The sequence below is a fragment of the Podarcis cretensis genome (assembly GCF_951804945.1).
Source record: "Podarcis cretensis genome assembly, chromosome: 9".
Classification (NCBI taxonomy): Eukaryota; Metazoa; Chordata; class Lepidosauria; order Squamata; family Lacertidae; genus Podarcis; species Podarcis cretensis.
Genome location: NC_137178.1, coordinates 9,358,486 through 9,384,331, shown reverse-complemented (window position 1 = coordinate 9,384,331; position 25,846 = coordinate 9,358,486). Strand labels below are relative to the sequence as shown.

Genomic DNA, 25,846 nt, shown 5'->3' with positions numbered 1-25,846 from the left:
CAGACGCAGGTTGCAAATGCTGTGGGTTGCGAACGTACATCCTGCATGGATCACGTTCGCAACCCGAGTGTCCACTGTACTTTAGGTATTGCCAAACTTTTTCAGCTGGTGAGCACATTTTTTGAAATGTCATGGGCACCAACTGCTCTCCGCACTTCATCCTGTCTCCTGTATAAGCCCTCTTCCCAAGACACTGTATATGCTCACATTTTGCTTTCTCGTGGGACCTTGGTAACAGCATTAACCAGAGCTTTGAAAACTGCATGGAGGTAAAAGAGGACATGAGAAAGAACATCACTTTCCCAACTTCCTCTTTCGTGTACTTTTCATGGGAAGGAAGGTAAGTGCCCTCAACACCTCCTGACTGCGGTGGCAGGGTTGGGCAGGTAAGAGATGTTACGGGCACCAGGGAAAGACTTCAAGTCTTCCACTGCACCCACAGGCATCACAGTGGTGACCACATTGGTAATCTCTGGGGACACATATGAGATGCATCTTTTGCTCTTTCTCAGGCCCTTCATCCTACACACTGGATTCTCATGGGACAATTGACCATAGTCAAGCCAGGCCCAGAGTCCCCCTTGGTCGAATGAGTAATAGGGCCCCCAAACTCAGCATGGTTGGCTTGCCTCAATTTTTAGTAAGCAAGTTAAGGAGGGGGCATAACACCATTTGAAGTAAGCAAGATATTACCATCCAAAGACGTCCCCCACCTAAGAACATTAAGTCCAGAGTCTAAAATTACATAACTGCACTGCACTACAAGTCCCTGTAATCATAGACCACTGACTCAATTAATTTCACAGTTCAGCTTTTAAAAACAACAGCTATTTCCTGAGGTCTTAAGGGGAAATTCCCCATGGTGGTTCAGTGCATAGCTGGTATCACATTATCTATCCCCATCACCACTATAAAAAAAAAAACCAACCCCAACCAACAGGGGTAGCCAAGTTAGAGCCTTCTAGATGCAGCTGAACTCACATCAGCCCCAGCCAGCATGGCCAATGGTCAGAGATGATGGGAGTTGTAGTTCATTGACTTTGGGAGAGCACACAACTTACATTATCCTCAGTGTTGTTGGACGCAACTCTCACCACCTGTGACTATTGGCCATGCTGGCTGGGGGTGATGGGAATTGCAGTCCAATTGCATCTGGCAGGTACCACATAATCTACCACTGCAAAACAACATCACAAGAAGCCCCAAAGCAGGGTTTGAAGGTGACAGCTCTTCTCCACAGAAGGCCACCAGCAACTGGTATTTCGCAAGATACTATTGCTTAAACATGGAAGCTCCATTTAGCAGATGAAGCTATCATCATTGAGTTTAACACATCATTTCCTTTCTCGTTAAATGTCAGTATCATAGGCCAACACTGAATTTGTCCAAAGTTTTCAGTGCACACAATTTATTCAGCATCACCTTCGACAGTCGCATGCAACTCAATCCTACTTGAACCAAACTCAACAAGTAGTTTGTATCACTGTGTGAATCCAGTCCTAAAAGAGTATTTTAGGTTTTTAATCAAATCAATGCTCAGGATCTGCAAAAAAGAATCCAATCAACAACAACCAAATTAAAATCCACACCACTATTGCTGCTGATCTTCTACAATGTTGTTTTTATTAAATTCCCACAGTTAATATAAGAAAACCTCAAAATTTTGACCTACTTATTCACAGCTTTCCACCTGTCTCCCTGAAAAAAGATAAAACAAAGAAATGTTCATGGTGACAGTGGCCATGTACAGACATAACACTAAACCTTGATGTTAGGAATGAGCCTAGCCCACACTGTTTGTGTCCAGGGCAGCTGTTTACCAGCTCCATCTGGTACACTGACTGAGACTCTGCCTGCTTGTGCACTGTCTCGCCAGAGTGGTACATGCTCTGGTTATCTCCCGCTTGGACTACTGCAATACACTCTACATGGGGCTACCTTTGAAGGTGACACAGAAGCTACAATTAATCCTACAATTAATCCAGAATGTGGCTGCTAGACTGGTGACTGGGAGTGGCCACCAGGAACATGAAACACCAGTCCTAAAAGAACTACATTGGTTCCCAGTATGTTTCCAAGCACAATTCACAATGCTGTTCATAAGATTGTGTTTCCACATTTGATTAACCAGAAGTTGTGGCATTGCCCAAACCCTGATAAACTGTGGTTAATCTGAATTATGGTTTGTTTGAAATATGTCAATTTCACACAGCTGGCTTGCTTCAACAAAATATACCTAAGATTAGCCACAGTTCAGAGTTCTGATACAATCCTAAACTATAGTTAATATAGGAAATGTCAGTTTCACACAATGGTTTAGGAAGCTGGCTTGCTTCAACACAATATACTTAAGATTAGCCACAATTTAAAGTTCTGATGGAATGCTAAACTATGGTTAATCAAAACTGGAAAACGAAAGCTTCTAACATCCTTCGGGGATGGAGAGTGGAAGCATGTGAGGCAACAGGGATGCTAGCCTTTTGTGATCAGCCCCAATAAAGTCAGCGAGTTCAAGTAAGCATAGACATAAGAAATACCTTCACTGAGGATGTCAGGGAGTATATCTCCTGGATCTTGTGCAATGGCCGACCTCCTATAGACCATGTGACTCCTCCCTCTCTCTTCATCCATTTGTTTCCCTTTCTCCAACGGCTCAATGAAATATTCATCTTCACCCACTTTGATCATTCCAGCCTAGGCAGAAAGAGGAAAAGAAGTAAGAATACACCAATATGTGAAGAATCCGTCTTCCAGATTTGTCATGATCATTGTCGTTGGGATCATTCAATTGTCAACCACCGAATGCAGTGCAGTCATACCTCTTGTTACGTTCAGTTCAGGTTACGTGTTTTCAGGTTGTGTCCTGTGGCAACCCAGAAGTACTGGAAAGGGTTACTTCAGGGTTTCGCCTCGCATGCATGCACAGATGCGCAAAATGACATTACGCGCATGCACAGAAGCGGCAAATCATGACCCACGCATACGCAGATGCGGGTTGCGTTCCTTTCAGGTTGCGAACAGGGCTCCAAAATGGATCCCGTTCACAACCAGAGGTACCACTGTACAAAACAAGGGTGGAAGACCTAACCTTATGCTTGGATGAGAGGTACAGAAATCCTGTTGGAATTGCTCTGCAGAGGAGTGTGGAAATGTTAAGGGACAAACACAAGTTGGAGTGTGTGCATCTACAAATTGGCAATCAACTGTCTCCCTGTAATGGGTTCAGATGCAGCAGGACTCCAGTTGGAGTCAGGCTATCCCTGAACTACTGGGTCTGGGCAATTGGGGAGCAGGCATAGCTCAGTGGCAGAACATCTGCCTTGCATGTAGAAAGTCTCAGGTTCAATCCCCGGCTTTTCCAGGTAGGGTTGAGACAGAAATCCTGAAATCCTGTAGGGGCAAAATGGAACTAGATGGACCAGTGGTTTGGCCCAGTTTAAGGCAGTTTCCGGGGATGCGGGTAGTGCTGTGGGTTAAACCACAGAGCCTAGGACTTGACGATCAGAAGGTTGGTGGTTCGAATCCCCACGACGGCGTGAGCTCCCGTTGCTCGGTCCCTGCTCCTGTCAACCTAGCAGTTCAAAAGCACATCAAAAGTGCAATAAGATAAAAAGGTACCACTCCGGCGGGAAGGTAAACGGCGTTTCCGTGTGCTACTCTGGTTCGCCAGAAGTGGTTTAGTCATGCTGGCCACATGACCTGGAAGCTGTACGCTGGCTCCCTTGGCCAATAAAGTGAGATGAGCGCCACAACCCCAGAGTTGGCCACGACTGGACCTAATGGTCAGGGGCCCCTTTACCTTTACCTTTAAGGCAGTTTCCAATGTCCAGTGTTCGGGTGCCCAATGTACTAAGTGCTATGGGGGAATATGAATTTGAATCTGGATCTTCCCACTCCTGATCCATCATGAAAACCACACTGTCTTGAACCGTCGGGGGGGGGGGGGAGCAGCAGCAGCAGCAGCAGCTCCATGGCAGAGGAGAGCTAATAAATTAAACAGCAATGAGAAATTGCAGAATCATGTGGGATCTATTCCTAGTTGGAATGCTTAGGACCAGCGTTTAAAAGTTATTCAACACAACTTCAAAGTTGTGGCTACTTAGAACGCCTCTGCCCCGAAGCCATTCAGATGTTTGCCGTGGTGAGAGAAGGCAGTGGGGGAAGGGGCAGTAAAAGGAGAAGCACATCCTACCCAGGTAAAAACCACTCAAGGAAAGCAGGGCCACTAGAGGGTTTGGCTGGGTAAGAGAAGTGGCCTGGAAGATTCCTGAGAGCCATATAGAGAGGCTTGGAGGGCCATATTCAATTCCCCAGCCCTAGTCTATAGGATTGGAGGAATAGCTCCTCAACTACTTGGTTGCTGGAAGGGAGAACATGTAAGCTTTTGGGGCTGAAGAGACTTTGCCTTTGGCTGTATTACTGTTATCTATTTACCATAGAGTAAGTGCAAGTAGATAAATAGGTACCACTCCAGTGGGAAGGTAAACGGTGTTTCCGTGCGCTGCTCTGGTTTCACCAGAAGCGGCTTAGTCATGCTGGCCACATGACCCGGAAAAAATGTCTGCGTACAAACGTCGGCTCCCTCAGCCAGTAAAGCGAGATGAGCGCCGCAACCCCAGAGTCGTTCATGACTGGATTTAACTGTCAGAGGTCCTTTACCTTTTTAAAAGCCTCATTGAATTCAATGGGACTTACTTTTGAGTAGACATGCTGTCTATCCACCCCCACTTTGTACTCCTTTCCAGGGCCAGATTTAGGTTTGATGAGGCCCTAAGCTACTGAAGGTAATGGGGCCCTTTAAATGTGATATTTTAGGGAACAGGCTAGCAGGCGGGGCCCCTTACTTACATCAGAGGAGCCTACACAACACAAAACACTGTTGCTGTATGTAGCTTTTATTTTATTTGTTTTTTTATGTTATATTTTGGAAATATAAATCCAGGTTTTTTTTCCCTTTAATTTTTTAGGGGGTCCTAAGGTATAGCTTGTTTAGCTTATACGTAAATCCGGCACTGCTCCTTTCAAGGAAAGAAGTCAGGAGTTGGAATATTTCATATAATTACCTGTTTTGATCATTCTTGCTCCTTGAAAAGTTGTGTGTGGGTTTTTTTAGGCTAATATGCAGCGCCATGAAAACACGCAAGACATTCTTAAGGCAGAAATCAGCTGGCAGTGGTTCTCGAGGATCACTGGCACAGATATTTCCCAAATCTGCTACTGAAGATCCTTTTCATTGGGATATGGCAGAACTGAAGTGCAATGCAGAGCATCCACTCTGCCTCTGAATGGCCCCTTTCCTCAACAATAACCATTAGGCTATTTAAGTTCAAATAAGTCCATTTCAGGATCACACCCTCATTTTCCCCTTTCCGTATGGCCAAGAAGCATTATTAGGTTGGCAACCTTGCAGCCTCCTGGCAAGTGAATGGATTGCTTTCTTGCCATTTGAAATAGAGGGGGGGGGGACAGAGAGGGTTTGTGCCTACAGTTGCTATGCTCATGACGTAAGATTCTATCTTGGCACTCCCACATTTGTTTAAATATCCCATTTTCAATGCTTTCAGCTTGGAAGTATTCAAAGGAAAGAAAATAAAAGAAAGGAGGCCCAAAACAGCCTTTCCCCCCAGCAGGTTCCTCTTCCATTTTTCTATTTTACAGCGAAAGATGGGTTGGGTAGGGGGGAATATTTTCAAAAACAAGTTGTTGGTGTTGGGTAAATAGAGAAGTGATGGGTAATTTTTGCTTTCTATCAGTTCCTCATTTTTCCAATATTGAGTTCAGTTCTCCATATACAGTCATACCTTAGGTTATAGCCGCTTGAGGTTGCGTTTTTTTGGGTTGCGGACCGCTGAAACCCGGAAGTACTGGAACGGGTTACTTCCGGGTTTCGGCGGTTGTGCATGCGCAGAAGTGCTAAATCGCACTTTGCACATGTGCAGAAGCGCCAAATCTCAACCCGCGCATGCGCAGACGCAGGTTGTGAACGCTGCAGGTTGCGAACGTGCATCCCGTACAGATCCCGTTCGCAACCCGAGCGTCCACTGCATCCTCATTTGTTTGTATGAATGTTTAGGAAGGCGGACAAGATGTTAAAGGGTCTAGAAGCCAAGCTTCATGAGGAATGGTTTAGAGAATTGAGAATGTTTAGCCTGGATAAGACTGGATAAGACTGGATGAGACTCAGAGGAGATGTGATAGCTGTCTTCAAATATCTGAAGGCCTGTCACATGGCAGATAGAGAAAGCTTGTTTTCTCCTGCTCTGGAGGAGAGGACCCAATCCAATACATTCAAAGGAGACTCCAACTAAACATTAGGAAGAACTTTCTGATGGTAAGAATGGGCTCCCTCAGAAGGTGGTGGAGTCTCTTTCATTGGGAGTTTTTAATCAAAGGTTGGATGGCCCTATCTGTCATGCATGATTTAGTTGAGATTCCTGCATTGCAAAGGGTTGGACTAGATGACCCTCAGGGTACCTTCCAACTCTACAATTCTACGATTCCATGATTCTATGATTCTATGATTCTATGATTCTATGATTCTATGATTCTATGATTCCATGACCTATATCTATTTGCTTGTCTATCTATCATCTATCCATCTCTCTCTCATGTATCCAACCCAGGTGAAAATTCACCAGCAGGTGAATTTCTCCTAATATGCACATTTTGTTTTTGTATGCAATTTTGCATCATAAACACATTCTTGCACAGTTGTGTCCTCTATTATAATGCATTTCTGCAAATTACTATCACTAGCATATGCATTTATATTTAGGCTTTCCTCCAGCATAAGCATTTTTGTACATATTACTGGGCTTGATATGTATGCATTTTTGCCTAATATAAACTTTTGTTTGTTTGTTTCTGCAAAGGAAAATACGATGCATCTTTGTTAGGTTATAGTCACTAATATATGCATCTGTAAGGCACACTTTACCCCAGTGTATGCATTTCTGCTATATGGCTGGAGGACTGCTTTGCAAAATTCAGACACTGTGAATTGCGAAAGATGACTGTGATTCAGTTCACATATTGTTTCACGAAGTGCAAATGAGGTAAGTCCACATTTAAATGAAAACTTAATTGAATTTCTCTGCCATTCCTAACCATATGGCATTTCTGGATGCACAGTTCAACACTCGGTTTTTATTGCTTTGCAGTTCTACTCTCTTAAGGTCAAAAGGTGCACAGGAATTCAGGTGTGGTGTTACCAGCACCAGGCAACGCGGTAATACAATCTCCCCCCTGACTGGATAAGCAATCACTTACTCTACTCAGTTCAGCAGAGGAAAAAAGAATTGGCTTCCTTCCTAATTGCCTCTTTACTGTGAAGTCAGTCAGGGCCTATTCCTGTTTCAACATAATAATCAATGGGTAGAGTTGCCTCTATGCAGGATCCCTCCCTCTGCAGTGCTTTCTCGCCTTCTAAAATGTCCCCTGCCCAGATTTTCAGTGACCTGGTGCTCTCAAACTTTGTCCTTATCTTACCCCACTAATGCTGCAATCCTGAACACACTTTGTAGGGAATAGGTCTCATCAAGCTCAACATGAATTATTGCTGCATGAACGTGCATTGGAATGTTCTGTTAAGTGCCACTGAATTTAGCAAATATTCCTTCAGAGTATACTAGGGAAAAATTCTTTGAACCAACAAAAAAAAGCTGCCTTATGGTGAAACCCATACCCACTTCATTCCAGACGCGCGCGCTCTCTCTCTCTCTCTCTCTCTCTCTCTCTCTCTGTGTGTGTGTGTGTGTGTGTTTGTGTGTGTGGTGGATTGAGCAAAGGCGTTAATCTCTGTTGTCTCTGCAATCCAAACCACCTTTGTACTGGACTGCAGTGGTGACTTAAAGGTAAAGGTAAAGGGACCCCTGACCGTTAGGTCCAGTTGCAGACGACTCTGGGGTTCCGCGCTCATATCGCTCTATAGGCTGAGGGAGCCAGTGTTTGTCCGAAGACAGCTTCTGGGTCATGTGGCCAGCATGACTAAGCCACTTCTGGTGAACCAGAGCAGCGCACCGTTTACCTTCCCGCCGGAGCAGTACCTGTTTATCTACTTGCACTTTGACAGGATTTCGAACTGCTAGGTGGTGACTTAAGAGTTGCCATATTTCAAACAGTAAAAACCGGGACACCCCAAAAGTTGCTGAGCTTCTTTTAAGAAGACACCTAAATTGTTGGTTGTTTCCCCCCCCCAAAAAAAAATGCCAAAAAAAGCCGCTGTTTTTTGACTACCACCTGCAGAACTGATGCCAAGGTCACTCTACCAATGCTGGCCTCTTTCTTTTGACTTTAGACTTTTGGAAGTTCAGAGCCGATAGCGAGCCCCTTTGAAATATATTACCCAAACCAGAGTTATCCTTTGAAATTTGCCCTTCTCTGAATTTTGCAACACAGTGCTCCAACGAATGTGTACAAAAATTAATATGTTGGGGAAAACGTTTGCATTACAATTGCAGCTATTCTTAAAAAATAACACAGAAAAATACATCATATTGAGAAATATTGCTTGCAAAAAAATGTACATATTAAAACTGCACATGGAAATGTCTTTGTTATGAGAACTTAAACGCCGGTGATTTTTCTGTAGAAATGTGGAGAACTGAATTTAAGGCTGGAAACTTGAGAATCTGAAACTGACGGAGTCATCCATCCCTACCTGGCATGCAAGGTGGGTTGGGGATGAGGGCAGTTTTGTTAACAAGCAGCAATCCACTAAGACAAGAAGTCAAATGTCCAGCTGTGCTCACCTCTCGGATCCATCTGGGTGTGAGTTTCAAGGGACGGAGAATTGCTATGGCCACAGCAGCCAAGAAGCTTGCGGTTACCTGGAAAAGTCTCGTTGGTATTTTAAGTTCCAAATATATCCAACACCCAGCGTGTACCGGTTTCTGAAACCCTGAGACTGAATGGGGAATCTGCTGTCATGCTCTACATGTTTCTATTTGCATTTGGATGCTCACATTCCTTAACACAAACAGAAATAGCAGGCATCCAAAACCAAACACTCATCCCGGTATTAAAAGCCCTAACAATCAAGTGCCACATTCAAGAGGCTGTACTTCACCATAGAGCAGTGGTGGGGGAGAATTCCGGGCTGGTTTGCATTTTCATGTGAAATGACCTAATTTGCAGTTCCTGATATAATACGTGAACTGGAGTGCAGCTGTCCTTGGATATTCATGCTTCTCCAAAGTCTGTGATGCAGTTCTCCAACCAAAGAAAAGGTGCATATTAGGACAAAAAGAGAATAAAATGAATCTATTGGTGAAAACAAGAGCAATACTGGGGTGAACTGCTTGCAAAAAAAGGTGGATATTTGGCAAAATTGCCCACACATGGAAAACATGCACTCTGATGAATTTTCAGGATGGTGGTGGTGTTGATGATTTTAAATACAATTGGATGTGCAAGTGGATCAAAGTTCACTCTTCCTATTCCTCATCAGTCCAGCAGCTTTCAGACAGGCCAGAATAAATGGGGCTCAGTCACTGATCTTGAGGTCACTTCTGCAGAATTCTCTCCTGGCTGAGATTAGAAACCTATTGAATTTTGGGTGGGTCGAACCCATAACCCTTAGATTAAAAGTCCCATGCTCTATGGACTGAGCCATCTGGCTCGATGAAGACCTTTCTATTCCAGCAGGCAATTTTAAGGGAGCGCTTTGCTTTTGTTATTAATTTCAGTTGATCTTATCCAATGCGTGTGTTTAAAAATAAAAATGAATGGGTATACCACTTCAAAGCTTTAGCGATTAAGTTGCATATTAATAGCTTAAGAGAAATAAATAAATAAACTAACAGGGCTGGGGATTTGTCGCTGATCATGTTCTCAATGAAGAGAGGAAGTATGAACGTTGTCCTGGGGTTTGGCCACCCCTTGGGCTCTTTTGTTTGAAGCCATGGCAAAGTCTGGAAGACGCTATGTGGCTAATCTACGGTTAAGCCAGCCTTTTCTGCTGCAGGAGTGGATGGGACCCTGCCTTGATCCATGTTAATGAAATTAAACAGCCTTCTCCACTAAGCCCCATGGCACCGAGGAGCTATTAATTAAGAACAACCATCTGTTGCTTTGTTCCAATGCTAGGCTGAGGAGAGGAGGCGGAGGAGGCTAATTATTTGATTATATGTGCTGACTCCACAAATGCGCTATTTAGATAGAGATGCAGCATCACGGGGCATTTTCTGGATCAGCGCTGTTCGGCCCAGAGGGCAAATTCAAAAGCATGAATACCGTATTGGCCCAGATATAAGCCACACTTCCCCCCCCCCCCCCAATGCCAACTGTGAAAAAGTGCAGCTTATATTCGGAGCCTATCCAGATCAAACCGATCCATTCTGAAGGAAATCAGCCCTGAGTGTTCACTAGAAGGACAGATCCTGAAGCTGAGGCTCCAATACTTTGGCCACCTCATGAGAAGAGAAGACTCCCTGGAAAAGACCCTGATGTTGGGAAAGATGGAGGGCACAAAGAGAAGGGGACGACAGAGGACGAGATGGTTGGACAGTGTTCTCGAAGCTACCAACATGGGTTTGGCCAAACTGCGGGAGGCAGTGGAAGACAAGAGTGCCTGGAGTGCTCTGGTCCATGGGGTCATGAAGAGTTGGACATGACTAAACAACAACATATTCGGAGCTGAGCACCGGCACTGGCTTGGAGAGTGGGGTGCCAAGCACCAGCCACCCCCCATTCAGGGTGGTAGTGACGGGATGTGGGCCGCACCCACAAATAAGCCTTGAATTTTAAAGGTGTGGCTTATGTGCGGGTGAGGCGTATGGAAAAGACCCTGATGCTGGGAAAGATGGAGGGCACAAGGAGAAGGGGATGACAGAGGACGAGATGGTTGGACAGTGTTCTCGAAGCTACAAACATGCGTCTGACCAAACTGCTGGAGGCAGTGGAAGACAGGAGTGCCTGGCATGCTCTGGTCCATGGGGTGACGAAGAGTCGGACAAGACTAAAGGACTAAACAACAACAATAGATTTGCTTCATGTGCACATTTTTCCTATGTTTCAGTTCACATATTGTTTCAGAAAATGAAAAATTAAGCAGGATCCTCTTTAAATATGAGCTGGATCTGATTTCTCCTCCATCCCTAAAGTGCCCCTCCCCCAAAGGTATTACCACCATACAGCTTTCGCACATTTGCAAGGGCATCACACACACACACACACACACACACACACACACACTGCTTTGGACAATTGCAAGCGGCTGATGGGAGCTGTGCTTTGCCATTCGCGAAATAGAAGCGCCACTGAAATAAGGATCAAGAGTTCTGTGTTTCATCTGTCTAATAGCCGAGCGCCAGCCAAGCAGACAGTCTCCGCTTGCCAAGACAAACACAGGAGACCTGGCTGGAGGGAGGTGCACATGGGTTGTGGGGGAGAGGAGAGGGGTTGCAGTTTGTGGAGACAACCCTCCAGTCTTTAACTTCTTAAAGAGTTGACATAAAACGTGCTTTTATAGCTATGATGTTGCCATGTCTTTAAAAAACACATCTCCAGGCACTGAAGAGACACAGCCACCTTTCACCCTCTCTGTTAGTTTAAGGTGTGTTGGGTTCAATGACTGTGCAAAACTTGCGTCACGAAATACCTGCCACATGCTTTTTTAAGTCCGGGGATGAAAAACGTTCAGAACCGCACACCGAACACTGGCCAATTTACTGGGAAAGCGGGGGGAATGAAAGCTAAGAGGAGCCAATGATGCCCACATCGCTTTCCCCTTTGGCTGCTCCCGCCCGACATCCAAACACATCTGCAGTAAAAGTTATTATGGATTTCCTACTTCCATAGCTACGGGGATAAGGTGTCCGTGGAACTTGGGGTTGGTGATTTTCAGTGGGATCCATACTTCTGAGACTGCGACTCGGTGGTAGACACTTGCCTTAATGGCAGAAGGTTCTGTTTTCAATCCCTGGCAGCTCCAAGGCTGGAAAAGGCACCCTATCTGGAACCCTAGAGAACCACTGCCAGTCCGTTTGGACAATTCCAAGCTAGATGGACTGAGAGTCTGACTCAGCATAAAGCAGTTCCCTGGGTTCCTATGTTCTTTCAAGAGCTGGAAGTTTCTCCACATAACAAATTAGAGAATCATGAAGGGGGATTTTTAATGTGTTTAGAAATTGTTTCATCATCACCTTCAGAAAAGTGAGTTGCGTATTTTCGTAACGGTTCTCTTTCTTGCATGCAAGGTTGTTGACCCTGTGGGCAGAAGGTGTGGAAAAGGCAAATTCCATGCTAGGGATCATTAGGAAAGGAATTGCAAGCAAAGCTGCCGGTATCATTGTGCCATTATACAGATCTACAGTGAGACCACATTTGAAATATTGTGTACAGTTATGGTCACCTCACAGTTTTCTGTGTCACAATGCCATTTTCTTATGGTCACTATGGTTTTGAGATGGTCACTATGGAAGTGAGAGATGGACCATAAAGAAAGCTGATCGCTGAAGAATTGATGCTTTTGAATTATGGTGCTGGAGGAGACTCTTGAGAGTCCCATGGACTACAAGAAGATCAAACCGATCCATTCTGAAGGAAATCAGCCCTGAGTGCTCACTGGAAGGACAGATCGTGAAGCTGAGGCTCCAGTACTTTGGCCACCTCATGAGAAGAGAAGACTCCCTGGAAAAGACCCTGATGCTGGGAAACATTGAGGGCACAAGGAGAAGGGGACGACAGAGGAGAAGATGGTTGGGCAGTCTTCTTGAAGCTACTAACATGAGTTTGGTCAAACTGCAGGAGGCAGTGGAAGACAGGAGTGCCTGGTGTGCTCTGGTTCATGGGGTCACGAAGAGTCAGACACGACTAAATGACTAAACAACAAAAATGGTCACCTTGCATCAAAATGGATATGGAAGAGTTGGCAAAAGTTTAGAAAAGGACAATCAGCATAAGGTTGAAGTGTTAGGTGTCAGGAACATGGCCCGCCAGAGCGCAGCGGAAGAGTCAGCCTCAGAAAATGAACTAAGCGAACAAGGAGCCAACTCTGAAGCTGAGACCTGTTTGTCAGAGTTTAGAGAGGACAGCCCGACCCCCCTCCTTCCCAGGGAGAAGCTGTTAGCTCCCAAGGAGAGGAGGAGTTGGAAGTCGGCCGAGTGTTGCCAGGCAACTAGTAGATAAGCCAGTGTCTTAGGCTGTGTCTTCTGGGAGTGGTGAGGAAACGGGCCAGCCGTTCAGTCCCCATACTAGGAGACTGGAGAAGCTCAGAGAACAATGGAAGGGAAGGAGAAGAAAGGCGGGATTTTGGCGTTCTTTCTGTTGGAGGAGGGACAATGAGTCAGACTGAGCAACTACTGTTAATGAGAGCACGTGAAGGCCAGCTCTGGATTTGTTTTTTCTTGTTGTTGTAAATAAACTTGTACAAAACTGACGGAGAGTCATTGCAACTTCTCAGGCTGCTTGCCTGCCAGAGATCATTATATTAGGGACTTCTTGGTTCAAGAAAAGGCAAGTAAGAGGCAACATTATAGTGCTTTATAAAATTATGCATGGAGAAAGTGGATAGAGAAAGGGTGTTCTTCCTCTCCCATAACACTAGATCTCATGGGCATCAATAAAGCTGAATGTTGGAAGATTCAGAACAGATGAAATAACGTACTTTTTCATGCAGCTCATAGTCAAATGATGGAGGCAGTGATGGTCACCAACCTGGACAGCTTTCAACTCTTGGAGGAGAGGTTTATCAATGGCTTGGCAATCCCACACAGTGAAGGAGAAGAGAACTTGTCCTTATAGTCCTGGAGAAACAGGAGATTGCTTCTCCTTCTTGGGGCAACAGAATCATAGAATCATAGAGTTGGAAGAGACCACAAGGGCCATCGAGTCCAACCCCCTGCCAAGCAGGAAACACCATCAGAGCACTCCTGACATATGGTTGTCAAGCCTCTGCTTAAAGACCTCCAAAGAAGGAGACTCCACCACACTCCTCGGCAGCTAATTCCACTGTCGAACAGCTCTTACTGTCAGGAAGTTCTTCCTAATGTTTAGGTGGAATCTTCTTTCTTGTAGTCTGGAGCCATTGCTCCGTGTCCGCTTCTCTGGAGCAGCAGAAAACAAGCTTTCTCCCTTCTCTATGTGACATCCTTTTATATATTTGAACATGGCTATCATATCACCCCTTAACCTCCTCTTCTCCAGGCTAAACATGCCCAGCTCCCTTAGTCGTTCCTCAGCACCAAACACTGGGTTGGACTGGTCTTGCTTGCAATTCCTAAGTACTGCAGGCTATTTCAGTATGCTGCAAGCAGTGACCTCAGTCACAGAGGATTCAAGAAGCAGATGCCACCTTTTGGCAACAAAAGCAAAAATCCAGAAGGAAAATTACTTGTCAATCTGCCCAGTACAGTGTTGTTTCTAGGTTTCTCTCTTTTTTTGCAAAAAAAAAAAGGGGGGGGGAGTATCGTCAAGGACAGAAGGTGCGATTCAACAACAGTTCCAAAACACATAACTAAAGAACATCTAATGACCGCCCACTTTGCATTTGTTAAATTAATCACCCGCCACACTCTCCAACCCAACATCTCTTTGCAGTTCAGCTTTACAGTGGTACCTCGGGTTAAGAACTTAATTTGTTCTGGAGGTCCATTCTTAACCTGAAACTGTTCTTAATCTGAGGTACCACTTTAACTAATGGGGCCTCCCGCTGCCACTGCACTGCCACCACACGATTTCTGTTCACATCCTGAAGCAAAGTTCTTAACCCGAGGTACTATTTCTGGGTTAGTGGAGTCTGTAACCTGAAGTGTCTGTAACCTGAGGTACCACTGTATTGTGATCTCCCTGCCACCCCCCAAAAAGTGGGGCCTACCTTCATGAGGGGACGCAGGTGGCGCTGTGGGTTAAACCACAGAGCCTAGGACTTGCTGATCAGAAGGTTGGCAGTTCGAATCCCTGCGACGGGGTGAGCTCACGTTGCTCTGTCCCTGCTCCTGCCAACCTAGCAGTTCGAAAGCACGTCAAAGTGCAAGTAGCTAAATAGGTACCGCTCCAGCGGGAAGGTAAACGGCGTTTCCGTGCGCTGCTCTGGTTCGCCAGAAGTGGCTTAGTCATGCTGGCCACATGACCCAGAAGCTGTCTGGACTGGACCTAATGGTCAGGGGTCCTTTACCTTACCTTCATAGGGTGCTCAGCAAAGGCTGGGCAATACAAGAACCACTTGGACAGATTCCCTCTCCCATCCACCTTTGTACATGGTAAAGTTCTGGTGCACAGAGAGCTACCATCAGACATCAAGCACAGGCTGTGCAGGTCTGGTCAAAAGAAGAGCCAGGAAAGTCTTGCCTTAGCTCAATGGTAGAGCATCCAGCTCTCATGCAGCAGCTCCCAATTTCAATTCCTAACATATCCAGGCAAGACTGTAAAGAACTCCTGCATGGAATTCCGGAGAGCCACTGCCTGCCAGTGCAGACAATATAAATCTGGGTTTGACTCTGTATGTGGCACTTTCCTGTGTCCCTCAGACAGGTGCCACAATCCCTTTCTCCCTGCCTCTTCCCTATAAACTGCAGCTGCACACATGGGAGGGACAATTAGTTCATTAGCCAGAAAATAAAATTATTATTATTGTTGTTGTTATTATTATTATTATTATTATTATTATTATTATTAGCTATTGCCAATCCACAGTGACCATGATCTGGGTGGCTGTAATGCATTCTATACTGGCTATGAATTATACAAGTTTTTATTTCACTTTATTTTTATTTTTGGGGTATTAAACTGTGTTTGACCCACCCTGGTAACACCATGCGTATGGTAAGCTATAAATGCAAATAAATAAATATTGAGACCTTCTCTCTCTTCCCACACCTCAATAGATCACCCCCAACTAGGAATGGAAATACTGTAACTGTCAATTTTCGTTTCCCTTGGTTTTGGTTTTTTAGTTCTGCACATCAGTTCATTATGTTTTTTGTTTTGTTTTGTTTAAAAAGCCCTCATGAAAATCTATCCGAATTTAATGTGAATTTCTGCATAAAATTGTGCCCAATGTACAGATTCTTGCAAAGCAATTTTTCCCAGTGTGCACATTTTTTACATTATTATGTAAAGCATTTTGTATGTTTATTTCCATGAACATATGTGCATTTTATGCACACTATTTATGCGTTTTTGTACTCATTGCTGGACTGGAGATCTGTGGTGCATAACTTGAAGAGGTGAAGATTTTGAAGGGCGTCTACATTTCAGTTTTCATATTGTTTTGCAAAGTGCTGATTAGGTAGGTCCAGCTTTAAACGTGAAGTCAATAAATGGTACGTGAGGCCGCTGGTTCCTATGCAAAGCCAAGGGATGCAAAAACTTCATCCTTCGCTGAAGAGCCAAGGCAGGTATGAGAAGATGCAGAGCTTGTTGCTTTAAAAAGCCGTCAGTCTTCTCAATACCCATTTTCCTAATGCACAGCCAGGGGATGCCCTCCAAGTTGGAGGTGGACGGCTGCAATATTTATTCCTGCTTGTTTCACATAATTGAGGGCTTGTTACCGACTGGCAACAACCAATTTCCAAGGATAGAATTGTCAAGGCAATTTCCCTCCACCATAGTTATAATGCAGGTGTACGGCAACAGAGATTTTTTAAAATAAAATAAAATACGGTGTATTTGAAAATGAGTCACGGCAAGAAGCAGTGCTCTTGGTTTTTAGAACATTCCAAGCCACAGGGTCCTTGTGGAATGGAAGAAGCCTGACTGGAAAGCTTAAAGCCTGTCACTGCTACATGGGAGATGGACTGAAGAAAATGAAATATGAATTGGACCCACCCCACAGCTTGAGCAATCACAACTAGGAGCTAGGTGCAGTCTAAAAAAAAAGCATAGACTCTCCCATACAGGCCAGCTTCCATTTTGACTTGAAATGTTTGTTTGGGGCTTCTCAAAAGTACATAAAGACAAGAAGGAGACAGGAGGGTTACCGGTCCGAAATGGCACCCACCTGAGAGGTGCCACAACTGCGCTCCAGCTCACTCTGGTACTCTGAAAACAAAAGCCCTGTTTATATTGTGTAATCAGCATGCATAGACAAAATCAGTTCCTGTATTCACATAGGAACCTGCCTGATGGAAAAGACCACTACTTCATAGAATCATAGAATTGCAGAGTTGGATGCGTGGGATGTGAAACACAGAGCAGTCAAGTACAACATCCCTAGAGTGGTCATAAAAAGGAGATGTCTGGACCAGCCAATCGGAACTTCCTGTTTCCTCCTAGGCTGGGACAGACTTCCTCTACATGTGACCAGAGGTGGGCATGGCCTCACCTATGCAGGCAACAAAATACCTCAGAGGAGGCCACCATCTCTCTCTGTCTGACTACATTCGTTGAAGAAGCAACATCTGCTTAGCCTAAGATGCTCTCTTGGCTTCCACCCAAGAGAGGACAAAGGAACAGTCGCCTTATGGGATAGTTTCCAGGTATATTACATTGTAACTTAAGTCTGCATTCTGGGATCCATCTGTGAACAGAATGCGAGTGAGTAAACTCTTCTTATACTTTTATAGAAGACTGTGTCGTGTGCACCTTTTTATGAGGGACTAAAGGAGAAATTACCAAGGAAACGTATTTTAGAGGCTTTAGCGAGCCTGAGCAAATGCATCTGCTGTACAAGTTTAAAAAGGGGAATGTCTTCACCCCCATCGTTCTGCCTGGACACTGAGGTCCAGCGCCGAGGGCCTTCTGGCGGTTCCCTCGCTGCGAGAAGCCAACTTACAGGGAACCAGGCAGAGGGCCTTCTCGGTAGTGGCACCTGCCCTGTGGAAGATGTCAAAGAGAAAAACAACTACCAGGCTTTTAGAAGACATCTGAAGGCAGCCCTGTTTAGGGAAGCTTTTAATGTTTAATAGGTTATTGTATTTTAAAATTCTGTTGGAAGCCACCCAGAGTGGCTGGGGAAACCCAGCCAGATGGGTGGGGTATTAATAATAATAATAATAATAATAATAATAATAATAATAATTCTTTTACTCTGCTAAATTGTAGAACTTGCTAACACAAGTTGGAAATGATATAACCAACAATATATCCTCTCCTGCATCCCTGAACATTCTCATAGGATGGAACTCAATGGATCATCTAGTCCAATCCCCTGCAATGCAGAGAATCTTTCATCCAGCTCAGTATTGCCTATATTGAATGGAAGCGTCTCTCCAAGGTTTCAGGCAGGGGATAATCCCAGTCCTACCTGGAGATGCTAAGGATTTGACCTTGGACCTTCTGCGCAGAAGACAGATGCTGCACCATTGATCTATGGCCCTTCCCTCAAGGGCTTTCATGAAACAATATAGGAGAAGAAAATGTGAAGAAACATCGTTATGCATACTAAAATTTCAGTTACAGCTGGGAAAGGTTAAGATGATAGCCTAGAGCAGGTGAATTCATAACGCCCTCCAGACATTGCTGGATTACAACTCCCATCACCCCTGACCATTGATCATAGCTACCTGGGACTGCTGGGAGTTGAAGTCCAAGAGCATTTGGAGGGCCACAGGTTCCCCACCCTCAATTTAGGATTAGATAGATACAGTGCTGGATTCACGGAGAAGCTAAACAAGCTATAGCTTAGGGCCCCACTCTCTTGGGTCCCCCCAAAAAATTTAAAGGAAAAAAAACCTGGATGTACATTTCCAAAATATAAGATAAAAAACAAATCAAATAAAACCTACATACAGCAAGAGTGTTTTGTGTTGTGTAGGCTTCTATGATGTAAGTAATGGGGCCTACCTGCTAGCCAGCTCCCTAAAATATCACTGGTTTGCTCATTTCTATATATAGGGTGCCTACATTCTGAATGGACTGGTTGAATGGCAACATGTGCAAATGGCTTTAGATACCTATTAGGTCCATAAATTACCATATAGCATATATTCAACACAAAAAACGGTGACAATTTCTGGTTGTTGACAAAGGACAGCTAGACTTATAAAGGGTTCCATTACCTATAGTAGCTTAGGGCCTCATCAAACCTAAATCCGGCCCTGGATAGTTAGATAGATAGATGATAGATAGATAGATAGATAGATAGATAGATAGACAGACAGACAGACAGACAGACAGAACTGCTTACCCCAATGTCTCTGGAGCCAGAAATGATGGTGTGTCATCACACATCATCATTTCCCAAAAGCAATTTAGGTTTCAATTTGTGGTGTGCAAGACAGCCAGCAGCAGTAGCAGCAGTTGAGCTGCTGGCTTGCTGATTCATTAAGAACCAGAAAGGTCACCATCTCGCTTGGAACCTCCTTCCTTGAGCATCTGGTTTACTGGAAGTTTAGTGGGTGTGCAGGGAATGAGGACACTAGACTGGACACTGCAGGAAATACTGGACTGTCCTGTATGATGGAGGACACCAGGCCAGTCTTAGTTTCTTGCCCTTCCTCTGATTGCAAAATGTATCAGAAGCCAATTGCTGTTTTCACCCTCTCTAGAAGTGTAATCCAGCTGCTTCGACTTGGCTCAAGGGCTGCCGGTGACGTTCCAAGCCGTTCAACTTGGTGTGTGTCAAATCAGTTTTTCCTATGACCAAACAAGTCCTGGAAGGACAGGAAGAGGGAAATACACCCCCCACCCCACCCCCGTTTTGGAAAATCTATTATTTTTGAAGGTTGACTGGGGTCGGGTGAATCACACTTCTCCCCACCCCCAAATTATAAAAAAGAGAGATGAACTGTATAACAGGAGGAAAAATAAAAATATGAATGCAAAGTTTTATTCTGCGCAATAGTACACAGCGGAAAGAAGGGGACTCTGATTTCATAGCACATTCCACCCAGTTGCAATATATTTACTAACAGCAAGCTCAATTTTCACTGGGTCGGCAAAATGGCACAGAAGGAACCCCAAGCTTTGCAGAAGTACGAAAATTATTTAGTTGAGGGGGGGGGAGTAAATGCAAGTAATCTAGCAAGGACTGAGCATGCTCAGAGGGCACAGAGTGCTCATTGATCAGTGATCTATCTAGCTAATGTATACTTTGTGGCTGGTGACCACCCAGAGGTTGATGATCCACAACTCTCACCATTCCTGGTCAACAGTCAATGATTGAGAATGGTGGAAGTTGGAGTCCTAGAGCAGCGGTTCTCAACCTGTGGGTCCCCAGATGTTGTTGGACTACAACTCCCATCATCCCTGAGCTCTGGCCTTGCTAGCTAGGGTTGATGGGAGTTGTAGTCCAACAACATCTGGTTGAGAACCTCTGTCCTAGAGCATCGCAGCCTATGAACAAAGGGAAAAAACACATGTGCTGCTCTGCCTACTTTTGCCTCTGGTCCCGCCAACCAAACATGTGCCCCCCAAAAGTTTACCCAGATAGGAATGTGGCCTTTGACCTCTAAAAGGTACCCTAAAGGTAAAGGGACCCCTGACCATTAGGTCCAGTTGTGGCTGACTCTGGGGTTGCGGCACTCATCTCGCTTTATTGGCCGAGGGAGCTGGGGTACAGCTTCCGAGTCATGTGGCCAGCATGACTAAGCCGCTTTTGGCAAACCAGAGCAGCGCATGGGAACGCCATTTACCTTCCCGCCGGAGCGGTACCTATTTATCTACTTGCACTTTGACATGTTTTCGAACTGCTAGGTTGCCAGGAGCAGGGACCGAGGAACGGGAGCTCACCCCGTCGCAGGGAATCGAACCACCGACCTTCTGATCGGCAAGTCCTAGGCTCTGTGGTTTAACCCACAGCGCCAAACGCATCCCTAAAAGATTCCCTACCTCTGCCTTAAAACATTAACATATATAAGTCCATTTGATTAACCATCTTCAAATATCTCAAGGGCTGTCACATGGAAAAGGGGACACGCTTGTTTTCTCCTGCTCTGGAGGGTAGGACTCAAACCAATGGCTTCAAGTTACAAGAAAGGAAATTCCAACAAAACATCAGGAAGAACTTTCTGAAGGTAAGAGCTGTTCGATTGTTGGACAGTCTCCCTTGGGAGGTTGTGGACTCTCCTTCATCGGAGGGTTTTACACAGAGGGTCAGGGATGCTTTAGCTGAGATTCCTGCATTGCAAGTGGTTGGAGTAGATGATGTTCAGGGTCTGACTAGATGATGTTCAGGGTCCCTTCCAACTCTACAGTTCTATGGTTCTATGATAGGGTGCTTCTCTCCAGCACAGACTATAAACTCTGGGAGTCACTATGGAAAAGGCAAGTCTTCAGCAATTTCTTACGGCAACGTTTGGAGGGAGGAGAGAGAGAGAGAGAGAGAGAGGTTTTGAAGAAGAAGGGGGAAAGGGAGGTGATTTTGGCATGCAGAACCAAGGATCTGTTTCAAGCGTAGGAAGAATCAGGCATGGCAACAAAGCGAAGGAAGGCCAGAGAGGGCCAAGAACAAGAGACTGCACCAAAATCAAGGAGAACTCTCCTTCTCAGCTGAAAAAGGAAGCAGGTTTGTGCCCAGAGAGAACAGTTTACATGGGACAGAAAAACCACAATGCCTCCAAGCTGAACGGAAGGAGGAATTGGAGGTGCAGCGGGGAGAGATGTTTAGTCTGATCTGTGAACTTCTTGTGGCAGACAAGTTCCTGGTTGAAACCCAATCCAATGGATTAAATGCAGTGAAAAAAATGTTTCAGTTTATTTACTTGTTTATAAGATTTCTTGCCTATATTTCTGCTTAGGGTCCTAGGTTTGGTAACAGTGGCATAATATACAGTTATGAAAATGGAGATAACCATTACAATGGCAGATGGACAGGACCGGAAAAGAGAAGACTGATAGCCATCTTCAAGTGTCTAAAGGGCTGTCACAGGGAAGATGGAGCAAGTTTCTTTTTTCCTGCTCTGGAGGGTAGGACTCAAACCAATGGATTCAAGTTACAAGAAAGGAGATTCTGACTAAACATCACAAAAACTTTCTGACAGTAAGAAGCGTTTGACAGTGCAACGGTTTCCCTTGGGAGGTGGTGGACTCTCCTTCCTTGGAGATTTTTAAGCAGAGTTTGGATGGCCATCTGTCATGGATGCTTTATCTGCATTGCAGGGGGTTGGACCAGTTGATCCTTGGGATCCCTTCTAACTCTAAGATTCTATGACTGCCCTCCAATGGAACAGAACAGTATTAATTTGGCGAAAGAGGTGAGTAAAACATAGCACCTTAACAGTCAAAGACGCTGGACGCATCTCTTTGGGGAGGGAGTTCCACAATGTAGGGGCTGTCAGGAGCTCAGCCTACTCTCGAGTAGGCCCCTGGCAAAGACACATGCCCGACTGGCATGTTCTCTCCCTCCTGGTCTTTCATTTGGTAGCTTCAAAAGCTTTCTTCTGCCTGAACATCACAGCGACCGATGCCAACCGACACCGGCACACTTAGGGATCTGCAGAGTTTGCGCAGTAGTGTAACAGACCTCAGCAACTCAACATTTTGGCTAATCTACTTTATTTACATATAAACACACACGGAGCACTGCAACATGGCTCCCTCTCTCTCTAGCATCAGACAGCAAAGAGAAAAAGAACAAAGGACAATAGTCCCACTTCACGGAACACAGTAACACAAACATCCTGTCTCCGTCACTTCCCACTCTGTGGAGTCAAAACATACACCGTCATGTGAAAGACAACAATCCCATGACTGCAATCATGGAGCAGGGATTCTAACAGGGGCTTCCACAGAGAAATGCCTCTGCTTCCATCGGCCACCATTCCCTGCACATCTGAGAGTAGCCTATGAAGGTCCCTCTGCCAATGTTAACACCAGCAGTCACTAGTTCCAATAGAAACTAGTAGGACAGAAGACCAACAATGGGTGGAACCAAGGTCAATGACAAGACTAGCCTAGTAATTTTAAGTTTGCCCTCATCTTCCTCCTGCTGAGTTGTATAGGAGCAACACCTGAGACCAAGGAGGAAGAAACTGACTGCTAGACCCTGGACTGGTTGTAAGTAAGAAGGCTGGAGCAGGCTGGCTGATGTTTTTGGTCCCAATGGCCCATTCACTCTAATAGATCAGTCTTCATTGCTTAGAAACCCAAGAAGGGAAAGAGATGGTCTTTCAGATATTTGGGGTCGATTCACACATCCACTTGGGCAAAGGATGGTTGAAAAGAGATCCACTTTTTGAGCATGGATTAGCTGACCTTTCGCAGCAGCTGGTATCAAGTACTTTGGATGGAAGAAAATCTGATGAGACTGAGCTAGAACTCCTTCGAGATCCGAGGACCAACAAAGAGGGCTACCAACAAAATCGGCAGAGAGAGACTGACAGAGATTTAAAGGCCTCAGATGTGAGGAATCCAGGCTAAAAACTGTTTTTGTAGACATGGGGACATTGGGAAGGGACAGAAACTGGGGCGGGGGGGGGGGAAGAAAAAGATTTTTTAAAAAAATGTTTATGACCTTTGTGTTTGATTATTATGACCTATTTTTAAGATAAAAGGGAAATTCGTGGAAGGAATTCGAGTCGACCTTAGAAAAGGATTTAATATTTATAAGAAAACTGGATAAGTAAAATTTGGCCAAGTAAAAAGAATTAAGTATTTCTTTAAAAATATATATATATAATAATAATATGTAAAGGATGAGAGATATGAACTTGCTGAGCTAATTTAATTGAATTAGGATGTATGAAGGGGGGTGGGGGGAGGTCAAGAACTGGGGTTAGGAAAGTAAGGATATGAAATTTTATATGTGTTGTCTTTGTCTGTGTGTGTGTGTGTCTGTGTTTACAAAATGTGAAAACTCAATAAAAATTTTATAAAAAAAAGAAAGAAAAGAGATCCACTTTTTGTTTTTCCCAGTTCATTTTCAAGGCGGTTGGATGCAAGCCTGATTTTCTGAAGTGGCATGAAAAAAAGAAAAAAGAAACACCCCAGGAGATTTCTCAGTGGGGGAGGGGAAGTGCTCTAGCAGATATACATGTTTAGAAGGATATTTCATGTATCCCAACTGCATGTACACCCCTTCTGGATCAGGAGTCATACATGTTCACACTAGATGCAGAAGGAAAGCCAAAAAGAGAGCAGCTCAGCAAAGCAGACTTGGATGAAAGGCACAAGACCCCAAAAGTGAAGGATGGGCAACTATATCCATTTTTGTTTCTCTCCATTTTTCATTTTTCCAGACTTAGCTCCGGTTCTCCACATCAGCTTTCAGAGTGAATTTTCTCCCAACAAACACATTTTGGGGATACAATTTTGCCTAATATGCACATTTATTTTTTTTTGCAAAGTGGTTCTACACCCAGCACAGAACCAAGTGGGCTGAAAGAGGAGGGAACCACTATTGAAATTTAGCAGGCTCCTGAAGATGTCTTTCCTGACATCTCTTTTCCTCTTCTGCTTGTCCCCACCGAGTTAGCTTCACGGGGGTAGGGGGGGCAGACTAGTAACTTTTAAATATTGCCAGCATTATTCACTTAGGAAACAAAATGACCAGTCAGCACACTTAGTCTAATTAATTTGAAAGGAGCTATAACACTGCACTGCAGAGTCTCCAAAAATGCCATCAGAAAGCAATTTATTATCAACCATCAAGGCTGAGGAAACCTCATGCAGAGAGTGGGTGAAAGAAGACCCCCAGGCTTCTCTTTCTCTAGCCAGGCCACATGCAGGGCCGTCTTTACCAAGGGGTGCAAGGGGTGTAGGGCACCCAGGCGCTGAATTCTGGAGGGTGCCAGGCACCCGCCGCTGAAGCTGCCTGAGCTCTTAACTGTCTACCTGTTATGAAATAACAAATAATAAAAATAATAAATAATTTTGATCAAGCTAGAAAAACTAATCATCATCATCATCATCATCATCCCTAGCTAACAGGACCAGTGGTCAGGGATGATGGGAATTGTAGTCTCAAAGCATCTGGAGGGCCGAGTCTGCCAATGCCTGCACTAAGCTATCCTCTTGCCCAGCTTGAACTGCAAACAGGCCTTTTGTTTCCTTGGCTGGGGGAGAGGGAGAAAGGTCTGTGTGCACATGTAGACTGCACAAAATTACACTTGTCCCCACCCGCTTTTGCCTCTGGCCACATCCACCATTGGAATAGCCCTCAGAAGCCTGCCCAGACAGGAGAGTGGCCCTCAGGTTGGAAAACGTTCCCCAGTGAGCTGAAACTAAACAGGACGAAGCGAGAATAAACTTCAAAATGCAGTGGTGAGCTAAGCTGTCTCAGCAAACACTTTGAGCCAAAAACTAGGGGGAGAGGAAGACTAACAAGACATTCATTTCAAAAAGATAGATTCTAGTAACAATAAACTATTCATCAAGATGCTTCTGGGGAGCTGAGTGGATTCTGAATCGATGCTGGAATGACCACAGGATTCAATTAACATATTGATTTGTTGGCTCTTTATCGGATCGATATTGGGCCACCAGCTAGCAGACGTCAGCCAAAAGATAGGAAGGAGAGTCTTCGTCTAAAGCCAGTTCTGCAATTCTTGCCCCCACCTTCCTTCTGAAATGTCAGTTGCACATACTCTGGGAAATAACTGAGTTCTAGCAGAACACAACACACACACAAAAACACAAATCTGGGATTCAGCAGCAGCTTAATGCCAGGAAAGCTGTTATCACTGGGACACTGTTGGCATGTCTTCTGCGTTTTTCATTTTAATAAAATGGACCCATGAGAGACTGCCTTTCTCTTTCTTTCTCTCTTGCTCTATCAAGCAGAAACAATATCCTGACCAACTGCCCCTGTATAGATCTGTAGGATCACTTAGATCAGCCTTTCTCAACCTTGTGTCCCGAGATGTTGTTGAACTACAACTCCCATCACCCCTAGCTAGCAAGGCCAGAGCTTAGGGATGATGGGAGTTGTAGTCCAGCAACATCTGGGGACCCACAGGTTGAGAACCACTGACTTAGATAATCCAGGGAAATTCTGCTCAGGGCCTTACAGAATATCATAAAGTGGTGA

General features: G+C 44.8%; 1 protein-coding gene across 1 annotated transcript in view; it reads right to left on the bottom strand.

Annotated features, from left to right (window-relative positions):
• The window catches only part of ADAMTS3 (ADAM metallopeptidase with thrombospondin type 1 motif 3), a 131,478-nt gene that overhangs the window by 86,997 nt on the left and 18,635 nt on the right, over positions 1 to 25,846 (bottom strand). Inside the window, exon 4 of the mRNA XM_079990726.1 lies at positions 2,538 to 2,694. Coding sequence (XP_079846852.1) covers positions 2,538 to 2,694 — 157 coding nt within the window. The remainder of the gene's footprint in view (positions 1 to 2,537; positions 2,695 to 25,846) is intronic.